This window comes from Oncorhynchus mykiss, chromosome 3 (genome assembly GCF_057628025.1).
Source record: "Oncorhynchus mykiss isolate SJ-2025 chromosome 3, ASM5762802v1, whole genome shotgun sequence".
In the NCBI taxonomy this organism is placed as follows: Eukaryota; Metazoa; Chordata; class Actinopteri; order Salmoniformes; family Salmonidae; genus Oncorhynchus; species Oncorhynchus mykiss.
The window spans coordinates 36,645,434-36,658,223 of NC_143024.1; the positions used below are offsets into that span (position 1 = coordinate 36,645,434).

Consider the following 12,790-nt stretch of genomic DNA (forward strand, 5'->3'; position numbering starts at 1 on the left):
TAACTATCGAATGCCTTAACCAGACAATTTCAAATGAGACGATGTAGCTAACGCTAGCTAATGCATCCATTATGAAACATAATTTTGCAATGTTATACCGACAGCTTTGCCAATTGAAAATTCCATTGAATGCAATTGCACTGTTTGCATGTAATTAGCTAACGTTAGTCAGTTACTATTCAAAGTCACATTTATTAGACATCTTGTGTGCATGCAATTTCAGATGATAATGTCTAGCATTGAACCGTTGAATCTATTGATATTCATTGTCTCTTGTTAATGATGTGTTTTGTTTTACAGAGCACAATCCATGGAGCACGCGAAATTAGGTACGAGTCAAATATGGACCGAAAGATGATACGGAACGTTTTTGTGCAGATGTTATAACGAGGTAGCTAGCAAGCCAGGACATTGGATAAATACAACAGCGTTGCAAGTGAAACACCTACATTGCAGGTTGACAGCTACGCTTGGTCTTTCTGTGTGCGTGGAGTGCCTATGGCGGAGTTTGGAGAGAACGACTGCTCATATCCATCGAATACTGGGGATTCGGTGGCTTTGCCCAGTGATAAAACAGACGGGAAGACGCAGTGCGAAGTATCGGTCTTCAATGGGGACTGTGGGATACCGGCAAACATGGTTGGATCAGAAACGTTACCTGACAGCCCAGGGCTTGAAACAGCCAACAACTCCTCTGTCGGATTGGATTCCAAATCTGGAATACCACGCAGGAGCAGCATTATAAAGGTAAATCATATTTGTAATACGGATTTGAAAACGCGAAGAGGGATGCATGGTTGGCTAGATGGTTAGGATAGTGGATGCATCCTTAGATTTGATCTTCCACGAAGTGTACATGTTATGCACATTGGTTCAGCAACCTCGACCATACGACCACTTGCAATCCCAAAAAACACTGTTCACACACAGTGACAATGCAAACAGTCAGGTTAAAGTATAGGTCTTGTCTGAATTTCATCAAGTGTCAATTCATCATTCAGAGCAAATTAACTAACTTCTGTGTTGTCAGCTCATGGTAAATATCTGTGATATTTAGCTGAATTCTGGATAGGTGACTACTAGGAGGGGATACACCTCCATTATCAGATTGAATACTATTGTTTAAAAATATCCTAGGCCAAGTCCTCACTAACTCATTTATGAAATTGAAGATGAGACCTTAATATGAAGACACAGGGAGTTAGTATGGGACAACAATGTCTAGGTTACAGGCGTTCTTACAAATACGTTCTGTTGGAAAACATTGCTTGAATGCTTTGCATAAACTGAATTTGGAGACCAAAGTGATCTGTTTGCGACATCTTTCAAACAACAATCTTGAGTGCTTGACGTTTACCATATGTTGCCATTCCACATTTGGGAAAGTCGGGACTAATTCCTGTGGTTAAGAACAGTTTCCAAATTAAATTGGTGCCATTGTTGTCTGAACACATTGGTTTTGTAAGCAGTTCATCACGAGACAAGGATTTTCCTCATTAAGACGTCTCAGCTTTGTATTCCGTTGTCTTCATTACAACAGTGTTGTCAGTTGGCCTCTATATTAGACAACAGATGGCCTCATGAAGGAAATTATGCATTCACCTATTTCCTCATATTGACTGTGTTGCAAGGTTGTTCGTTTGGCTTGTTTTCCCTGAAAGTGAAGGCTACAAATCCCTAAATAAGGCCTACAAATTGCATTCAAGTGTAGCCTAGGTCTTGCAGCCTGAGGCTATCACATTGCTAAACTCACAGCATTTTTGTATTTAGCTTATTGCTGCTCATTAGGCAGGTTTCCATTGACCCAAGTTTATTCAATAAAAGCAATGTTGCAACAAAAACACATTGCAACGTGTAATAGAAACAGCAGCTATTGAAGAAATGTTCTGAAGATAAACAACATTTTCTATCCGTTCAATGTGTGGATTTGTCTTTTGTCAAACTTTCTTTCTTGTGAGGAATTATGATGGAAACAGTTTTTCAGAATAAATTATTGCCAAATAATTCAAGGTACTCTGGGCACATGTCACGCATAACTATAAAGCTCCACTACACATTTTTAATTCTAAATGTCTACTGCTTGCAAAAATAAAAATGTTTCTTTGCAGAACAAGGATTGTCTTGACTTTCAAGAATGCCTGAATTGTTTCGCCTTGCTTTTCTGGTTGGCTGGATGCAAGTTTCACAACCCAATTATTTCAGCTCTACAGGAGTGCAAGCTGCACAATGGCACAGACCATGGCGATACGTTGGCACATGAGAATTATTAGAATATGGCAAATATGAGTAAATTCTTGCATTCTATCCATGCTGGCCTTTGTAGGTGGGAAGGCATACAATACAGACTGTCACGTTTTATTAATGCACAATTTCCCAAAATGGATTTTAGAAACAGTTCAACCACTTGAATATTTTTATTCGGCACGTGTTTTTTTGCGAAAGTTTACTTTTTTTGGAGGCAGGGGGGTGACATCATTACGGCCTGCTGTTTTTGTCACAAGTAGAAACAAAGGCAGTTGTTGCAATTTCAATGCAAACTTTCTAAATGTCAACAATAAAATCACTGGACAAGTTAATGGAAACAGCTTATGTAGGTCTATCCCTTATTTCTTTGCATCTTTTGATTTTAAGCTGCTTATGGCTTACACTCTAGCCAGGGATGGGCAACTCCAGTGCTTTGTGGCTTGATTGGTGTCACATTTTTGCCCCAGCTAACACAACTGACTCTAATAATCAATGAATGATCTTTTAGTTTCGACTGCAATTAGTTTAATCAGATGTGTTTGCTAGGGATTGGGGGGAAAGGTGAGACAACCACTTAGGACTGGAGTTGCTCGTCCCTGCTCTAGCCTTCTTATCATATCTGCAAGTAAACTGTGTAGCCTTATGAATGGATAGTCCCCACTGTGACTGAAGTTGCATCAATATCTTTTGATCAGCTAATTTCTGGACACACTGTAGATGAGGCTCGTACTTGTTATTGTCCAAAATCTCAATCAACTATGTTATTCATTGTGAGCCTTTTCATTGTGGTATTGTTAATTTGCCTGCAATGATCATGGTTATTTCCAGTTAAGCTCTTTTTCAAGCCAGGTTTTGTGGGCAGCACTTTTTTGGCACATTGAAAGTATTGAACTTTGACTCTCTCTCTCTGCCTGGAGATTGAAGGTAACATTGACATTTCTGCCTCGTAAAGTTCCAAGTAATCTCTCACCACACAAGGACCTGTCTCACTTCCCAGCTGTGAATAACTATTTATTTAATCTGATGTCCACTCCTGTGACTCAAGGTTTAAAAAAAAAACTACAAATTAATAGTTCAATTATGTCTATTGAAAGGTATTGGAGAACAGATAATTCTGTATTTACCCCCCCCCCCCCAAAACATTTTTGTAGGATGTCCACATTTGGGAAACCTTCTGTGTCGACAAACCTCTCATTGCTATTGAACAAAGCTTAATGCACAGGTCGTGTTAGTACTGACTGGTCCGAAGGTAGTCGAAGATTATGACGTGGCTTACCACCAATGTCCCAAACGCAATAAGGGACTACACAATAACAGCCTTCTCTGCAAGCCTTGACAAGTTGGTATAATACAACACTGGTCCATATGCAAATCAGCGTTGGGCAAATTTCCAGGCTAATCATGCTGGCCCTGTCAGACCAGAGCTAAAATGGACAGCTCCCATTAGTAGCAGTGGGTTCTGCTGGAGGTCTTAGACCTGTGCTGCCATATTACCTCTCCACTCCCACCTTGTGGTGTGGATCAGAAAACCAGTCAGTATCTGGTGTGACCACCATTTGCCTCATGCAGCGTGACACATCTCCTTCGCATAGAGTTGATCAGGGTGTTGATTTGTGGCCTGTGGAATGTTGTCCCACTCATCAATGGCTGTGCGAAGTTGCTGGATATTGGCTGGAACTGGAACACGCTGTCCTACACGGCAATCCAGTGCATCCCAAAAATGCTCAATGGGTGACATGTCTGGTGAGTATATAGGCCATGGAAGAACTGGGACATTTTCAGCTTCCAGGAATTCTGTACAGATCCTTGCAACATGGGGCTGTGCATTATCATGCTGAAACATGAGATGATGGCGGCGAATGAATGGCACGACAATGGGCCTCAGGATCTCGTCACTGTATTTCTGTGTAATGATCATGCTGTTTAATCAGCTTCTTGATATGCCACACATGTCAGGTGAATTGATTATCTTGGCAAAGGAGAAATGCTCACTAACAGGGATGTAAATACATTTGTGCACAATTTGAGCTAAATAATATTTTTGTGTGTATAGAACATTTTTGGGATCTTTTCAGCTCATGAAACATGGAACCAAAACTTTACATGTTGTGTTTATTTTTTGTTCACTGTATAATTAATTGTGCACAGCCTTCAATATTGAATTTATATGAAAGATCTAAGCACTTCCAATGAGAAGACAGGCACTTTCACTTTCTGTCCACACTCATAACAGGAACACTGATTTTCAACTGTATTATGGAGCGCAAATCCTAATTGGCACACGTTGAAAGTTTTCCTTAATTTTTTAACCTTTGAAATCAACATGGTTTTTACATTTACTCCACCAATTTTCAGAGAGAGCAGCTTTCTGTGGAACGGGTAAGATATTTGTTTACATGTTTGATTGGTCAGATAAGTGCAGGCTTGTGGTAATGGCTGGAGTGGAATGGTATCAAATACATCAAACGGATGGTTTCCATGTGTTTTGATATTCCATTTGCTTCGTTCCGGACATTATTATGCCTCCTGTGATGTGGGGATGGAGGGGGCTTGACATGAAGTGGATTGGAATGCGTTTTGGTTTTTACATGAATTATTACAGAATGATGCACCAGAAATGTGTAATATTTCTGGAACAAAGAAAAACAACTTGTTCTTAAGATTTGAAAATAATGGTTCTGTTCTCGAACACTAGATATCACTTTTGTTTTCCATTCCTTAAAATAGTTTCTTTTTTTCATGTTCTTTGAAAATGGTTCCAACCCCTGAGTAATATAATACGCTATTTACCTACTAAAGCAGAATAGTTTTTCTGCAGTGATGAGAGGATGTGGTCGGCAGTGGTGGAAGAATACCCAATTGTCATACTTGAGTAAAAGTAAAGATATCTCTAAAGAAAACTACTCAAGTGAAAGTCCCCCAATGAAAATACTGCTTGAGTAAAAGTCTAAAAGTATTTGGTTTGAAATATACTTGTATCAAAAGTAAACGTAATTGCTGAAATATACCTAGTAAGTAATTTCAAATTCCCTATATTAAGAAAACCAGATGGCACAATTGGGTTTTAAATTTGTATTTGTATTTTAATTTATGTTTTTACAATTATTTAAGGATAGCCAGGGGCACACTCCAACACTGAGTCTGCCAGATCAGAGGCAATGGGGAGATGACCAGGGATGTTATCTTGATAAGTGCATGAATTTGACAATTTTCCTGTACTGCTAGCCATTCAATTTACTCTTGGGTGTCGGGAGACATGTATGGAGTAAAAAGTACATTATTTTCTTTAGGAATGTAGTGAAGTAAAAGTAAAAAGACTTCAAGAATATAAAAAGTGAAGTACAGATAACCCAAAAAAACAACTTGTGTTTGGGACTTAAAATAACACTTTCTCAAATTAACACACACACACACACAGTGGGCTGAAACTTGGCTTCCAAAATTGTGGTATTGCTGAGTGTGAGATAGGCCTAGCTTGGGTCAGGTCACTGTATGTGCTCAAAATATAATCATAAGTAGACGCGCACAATTAAAACCACTGTATCATACTGCTTGAGGTGTAAAAATCCAGATTTATATTGATTTAACTAGTCAAGTCCATTAAGAACAAATTATTATTTACAATGATGGCCTACACATTATGTGAATGATAATGTAGCTTTGGTCTAACAGTTTTTAAAATTCTGTTCAGTTTTGACCAACCACTGGAAATGACAGATTTTTGAATGAACCTGTGGCTAAATCATTTTTTCACAGAGTTCCCTTAACATGGTCCCTTCATTGTTTGATGGCTATCAGTTATCTTCTGTATCTTGTTGCCAAAACCACAGCTCAGAGCATGTCCCTGATTTAGTGATCATCCAAGCAAAATGTAGGCCTAGGATTTGTCCAGCTGTCCACTGCAAATAAATCAATCTTCTCTTCTGGTCCAGGCAGAACAGGAGAAACAATATGTTCTCTTTCAATTCAGATACTCCATATTTCAAGGGGAGCCTTATACTTATACTTAGTTAGCATAGGAATCCCTTGCAGCAATTTTTTTCCTTCCCATTTCTCAAGATCGGGGTTATTTGTCGATATTGAGTAGTTTACATGACACCAGCCTACACCAGTTTATGATGCCTGATCTTTCTTGGACCCTAGCGCTAACCAAACCCTGTTGAATGTGAAATGTCACTGGTCTCATAGACTAGATATAACATGGTAAGCGCAAATCCATCCTGGACACTGAAATTGGAATGATATGTTGTGTTTGCTATGGTTACATAAGATGGAAGATTACTTGAGGCAAAAACAAAAGGAGGGTTTGCATGGTCGGGGTGGGTGTATAACGTCTTGCAACGCAAAGGTTGTGTTTTCGAATCTCATCATGGACATGTTTAGCATTTTAGCTAAATGTGCTATTTTGCAACTACTTTTTTTAGCTACTTTGCAACTACTTAGCATGTTAGTGAACCCTCCTTCTAACCTTAACACTCTTAGCTAACCCTAACCTAACTCCTAACCTTGACCCCTAACATCTAGCAACCCAAAGGTTGTGTGTGAATCTCAAGGACAATTTTTGCTAATTAACAGCGTTGTTACTTCTTAGCATGTTATCTAATCCTTTCCCTAACCTTAACCATTTTAGCTAACCCTAACCTAACTCCTAGCCCTAACCTTGACCCCTAAATCTAGCCCCTAGCCACTTAACTAACGTTAGCCACAACAAATTTGTAACATATCATACGAAATGGATGATGGACATACACAAAATAATACATATTATTCAAAAACATAAAATATCGTCATACCGTCCAATTTTTTACATTTTAAATACCGTGCTATGTTATTTTGGCCATATTGCTCAATTTGACTGCATCAAATCAATGTAGAGAAGATTTCTCAGCAAGCTAAGTTAGCCAGCTAGCTATCTAGGTAAATGAGGCTACAATATGCTGCGCTCCCCTGTCCTTCATCATAATTCAGATTAAACAGCATACATGTTGGTTGTTTGTAGCTCACTCATTCTCATTTAGCTAACGTTTAATTCTGTAATTTTTATTCCATTTTGCATTGATTATAGAGATCTCTCACTTCCCTTGCTACACATGGAACCTTGGACTGTAGAGCAGTTTTGATAGGCTGACAAAATCTAAAAGCTACTTGTGAAATGTGTGTAGGATACCGGCATCGCTAGCTACCAGTATGCATGTCTTTTTAAAATATATATTTTTTTAATTATGGGACACAGGTCATAAAGTACATTTAAAATTTTGTTTTATTACATTTAGGAATTTCAAATGTCATCCTTGTATGTAACAATGTCACATGGATAATTTACTTAAGACAAGGTATTTTCATTCCTAATTAAATTAGGCCTAAAAAAATACACAAGTATTCAAATACTAACCGTTTCAGATATTTGAATAACCGTGCCCATCCCTAGCTACTATTCAAATTAAATCAATTAGCAACAGACTGGCTCATGATTTAAAATGTGCAAAGTTATTAGGGCTGTCCCCGACTACAAAAAAATCTTGGTCGACCGAGAATCGTCTGTTCTTTCCATATATATAGACACACCCTATGTTTGAATAAAATCAACTATATGTAGGCTACTGCGTTTGTCTGATGCTTTAAGCACTGTAATTTTTTAAATGAAGACACACAAATTTACTAAAGATGGAGCCAGAGTTTAATATAGCCTAACCAGAATAATAATAACCTGTTCTGACCCTTTTCCTCCCGCTGCTGCTGGCCTTTGCAGATTATGGCAAGTTTCTATACTCTTGAAGTTGCCGGTAATGGGCTACACCAGCTGTCGGCAACCTTTTTTCATTTGGAGTGCAAAGTTATCATTCTATTTCTACTGATCTGCATGCCAGTTCTGATTTTCAAATGCACATTTTCGTGGAACAGTTTTATTTTAAATTTATAATAGTCTTCATATCTTAATCAATGTCATCTGGTTAATCAAAAGTCTACTTGAATGAAGATTACATTTGAAAACTTTTAACTTCTATTGCCGATATGTAAAAATGGCGTACATAAAGCCAACAAATAAACATTGCAGTCCGCAGGTAGATATTATCCTGATTAAAAATAAATATCCTGTCCTTGGCTAAGCATGGCCTGTCTGCAAGGAACTTGAAACATTGTCAACTATTAACTGGGCCCTCAGTTTCCTGTGCCAGTGAGCTCCGGAGAGAGACATAGCTGTAGGATATTTACGGGATAAGAAGTAATCAGGTAGGCCTACTTTGATATTTCCACAGGATCAGGGCATGACATTTTTTTCCCCCCTTTCTGAGTGTTTATCTAAAGGGATAGAGCTGGAAAGAATTTTCAAATAAGCTACATTGAGGAACTATTGTCATTCTCAATGGATGTAAAAACAGACTTTGTTTACTTGCTGTTTTGAGGAGAAGAAACAATTACTTTGAGAAATAGTATTAGATCCCCAAAGGGGCACATTTTATAGGCCTGCATTTGTGTGCAGGCCAGGTAGCCTATAGGCTTACTTCTATGTATAATCAGGTGTGTGTCCGTAGTCAAGATTGACAGGAACGCTACAGTACAAACAAAAGACAATGAATAAATTGACAACTTGTAAATGGAATTAAATAAATCAGTGTAGCCTAGGTTGTGTGCTCTGCAAACAATGTGTCCACTCCTACAAGGACGATGGTGAGACTGTAGTAATAATATATTGAATGCATTAACAGAAATGACCTTAACCAAACAAACATTGTAGATTCAAAATAGTGGGAATTAATGGTAAATGTACTACTGGTGTGCCATCCCTGCGGCCTCTGCAATGGATTAGTCTACTCAGACAGGCGTGAATCAGACTGGTGTCTCGTGTACCATACATATTTAAAAAAAATATTTTCCACTGCTTGACTAAAAATAAATATTGGTCGACCAACAGCCTATCGGCCAAACATTGGACCAGTCGACTTAATGGGGTCAGCCCTAAAAGCTATGAAGTGAACATGGAGCAAATGGATTGCGGGAGCAATGCGTCATTAATCCTATAATTACTTATCATTGGGAAGGCTATATTATGATTGCTATTTCAGTAATCGGCCATTGGATGCAGGTAGGCATACATAATTGTCACACATGCACTGTGCATCTTATTTTTTGTAATTAATATTTCACCATGCTATATCAATGGCTGCAAGAATGTTAGGAACTAAGCACTGCGGCAATATTTTGCCTCTGTTAAAATGAAAGAAGCTAGGCCTAGTATGCTGTCAGTGAAAAGCTGGAAAATATGTGTTGGTAAATAGAAAGTTTGAAGGCCAACCCATTTTCATGCCAAGCTACTTGGTCATAGGTCCGTTTTTCATCAGAGGAGCAGTAGTACGTTTTTAGGGGAGACCGCAGTAGTGGTGCGTGTGTATAATCACTGGGGAAGCCAGATAAAAAGCAATATTACAACCTACAGTTGAAGTCCGAAGTTTACATACACTTAGGTTGGAGTCATTAAAATGTGTTTTTCAACCACTCCACAAATTTCTTGTCAACAAACTATTGTTTTGGCAAGTCGGTTAGGACATCTACTTTGTGCATGACACAAGTCATTTTTCAGCAATTGTTTACAGACAGATTATTTCACTTATAATTCACTGTATCCAGTGGGTCAGAAGTTTACATATGCTAAGTTGACTGTGCCTTTAAACAGCTTGGAATGTAATTTACTCAAATTTTATGGCGTTAGAAGCTTCTGATAGGCTAATTGACATCATTTGAGTTAATTGGAGGTGTACCTGTGGATGTACACTGCTCAAAAAAATAAAGGGAACACTAAAATAACACATCCTAGATCTGAATGAATGAAAAATATTCTTATTAAATACTTTTTTCTTTACATAGTTGAATGTGCTGACAACAAAATCACACATTATCAATGGAAATCAAATTTATCAACCCATGGAGGTCTGGATTTGGAGTCACACTCAAAATTAAAACCACACTACAGGCTGATCCAACTTTGATTTAATGTCCTTAAAACAAGTCAAAATGAGTCTGTGTGTGTGTGGCCTCCACGTGCCTGTATGACCTCCCTACAACGCCTGGGCATGCTCCTGATGAGGTGGCGGATGGTCTCCTGAGGGATCTCCTCCCAGACCTGGACTAAAGCATCCGCCAACTCCTGGACAGTCTGTGGTGCAATGTGGCGTTGGTGGATGGAGCGAGACATGATGTCCCAGATGTGCTCAATTGGATTCAGGTCTGGGGAACGGGCGGGCCAGTCCATAGCATCAATGCCTTCCTCTTGCAGGAACTGCTGACACACTCCAGCCACATGAGGTCTTGCATTAGGAGGAACCCAGGGCCAACCGCACCAGCATATGGTCTCACAAGAAGTCTGAGGATCTCATCTCGGTACCTAATGGCAGTCAGGCTACCTCTGGCGAGCACATGGAGGGCTGTGCGGCCCCCAAAGAAATGCCACCCCACACCATGACTGACCCACCGCCAAACCGGTCATGCTGGAGGATGTTGCAGGCAGCAGAACGTTCTCCACGGCGTCTCCAGACTCTTGTCACGTGCTCAGTGTGAACCGGCTTTCATCTGTGAAGGACACAGGGCGCCAGTGGCGAATTTGCCAATCTTTGTGTTCTCTGGCAAATGAAAAACATCCTGCACGGTGTTGGGCTGTATTTCAGATTTGAGTTCTTTCATCACATTCCCAGTGGGTCAGAAGTTTACATACACTCAATTAGTATTTGGTAGCGTTGCCTTTTAAATTGTTTAACTTGGGACAAACGTTTTGGGTAGCCTTCCACAAGCTTCCCACAACAAGTTGGGTGAATTTTGGCCCATTCCTTCTGACAGAGCTGGTGTAACTGAGTCAGGTTTGTAGGCCTCCTTGCTCACACACGCAGTTCTGCCCACAAATTTTCTATAGGTTTGAGGTCAGTTCTTTGTGATGGCCACTCCAATACCTTGACTTTTGTCCTGAAGCCATGTTGCCACAACTTTGGATGTATACTTGGGGTCATTGTACACCTTGGAAGACCCATTTGTGACCAAGCTTTTAACTTCCTGACTGATGTCTTGAGATGTTGATTTCAATATATTCACATAATTTTCCACCCGCATGATGCCGTCTATTTTGTGAAGTGCACCAGTCCCGCCTGCAGCAAAGCACCCCCACAACATGATGCTGCCACCCCCGTGCTTCACGGTTGGGGTGGGTGTTCTTCAGCTTGCAAGCCTCCTTTTTCCTCCAAACATAATGGTCATTATGGCCAAACAGTTCATCTTTAGGAGACAGAACGCATCTCCTTCCTGAGCGGTATGACGGCTGCGTCGTCCCATGGTGTTTATACTTGCGTACTATTATTTGTTTAGATGAACATGGTACCCTGAGGCATTGGGAAATTGCTCCCAAGGATAAACCAGACTTGTGGAGCTCTTTTTTTTTTTTTTTTTGTCTTGGCTGATTTCTTTTACCATGATGTCAAGCAAACAGGCACTGAGTTTGAAGGTAGGCCTTGAAATGCATCCACAGGTACACCTCTAATTGACTCAAATGATGTCAATTAGCCTATCGGAAGCTTCTAAAGCCATAACATAATTTTCCGGAATTTTCCAAGCTGTTTAAAGGCACAGTCAACTCGGTGTATGTAAACTTCTGACCCACTGGAATTGTGATACAGTGAATTATAAGTGAAATAATCTGTCTGTAAACAATTGTTGGAAAAATTACTTGTCATTCAAGTCCTAACCGACTTGCCAAAACTATGGTTTGTTAACAAGAAATTTGTGGAGTGGTTGAAAAACAAGTTTTAATGACTCCAATCTTAGTGTATGTAAACTTCTGACTTCAACTGTATATTTTTTTCCTCTTGCTTTGTCTGCTCTTTTCAATGTTATGTCTATCTCTGATAAGCTACCCAGGAAAGGGCTGAAAATAGCCCATTATTAATATATGTAGTCTTAGAAATAAGGTTCATGAACTCAGTAACTTGCTAACATCAGATAACATTCATATATTAGCCATTTCTGGGACTCACTTCGATAATTCATTTGATGAAACATCAGTAGCAATACAAGGATATAACATTTCTAGAAGAGACAGAAATGCGTATGGGGTAAGAGTTGCTGTATATATTCAGAGCCTTATCCCTGTAATGCTTAGAGAAGATCATGTCAAGTGTTATTGACGTGTTGTGGTTGCAGGTTCACTTTGTACATCTAAAGCCTTCTTTTGAGGTGTTGCTATAGGCTACCAAGTGCTAACAGTCAGTATCTAAATAATATGTGGGAAATGTTTGATAGTGTATGTGCTGTAAACAGAGAGGTCTACTTTCTTGGGGACCTGAATATTGACTGGTTTTCATCAAGCTGTCCGCTCAAGAGGAGGCTTCTTACTGTAACCAGTGCCTGTAATCTCTGGTTCAGGTTATTAATCAACCTACCAGGGTGTTTACAAACATTACAAGAACAAGATCATCCACATGTGTCGATCACATTTTTACTATTGCGGTAGAACTTTGTTCTAAAGCTGTATCCGTACCCATTGGATGCAGTGATCACAATATAGTGG

General features: G+C 39.4%; 1 protein-coding gene across 3 annotated transcripts in view; it reads left to right on the top strand.

Annotated features, from left to right (window-relative positions):
* Positions 1-12,790, top strand: part of LOC110515430 (inactive phospholipase C-like protein 2) — a 60,923-nt gene that overhangs the window by 705 nt on the left and 47,428 nt on the right. For 2 of the 3 annotated variants that reach the window (XM_090229113.1, XM_036973175.2), the window contains one exon: positions 301-747. In XM_090229113.1, the coding sequence (XP_090085239.1) occupies positions 499-747 (249 nt within the window). In that variant the 5' untranslated portion in view covers positions 301-498. The remainder of the gene's footprint in view (positions 1-300; positions 748-12,790) is intronic. The other variant, XM_090229114.1, reaches the window with a different exon arrangement.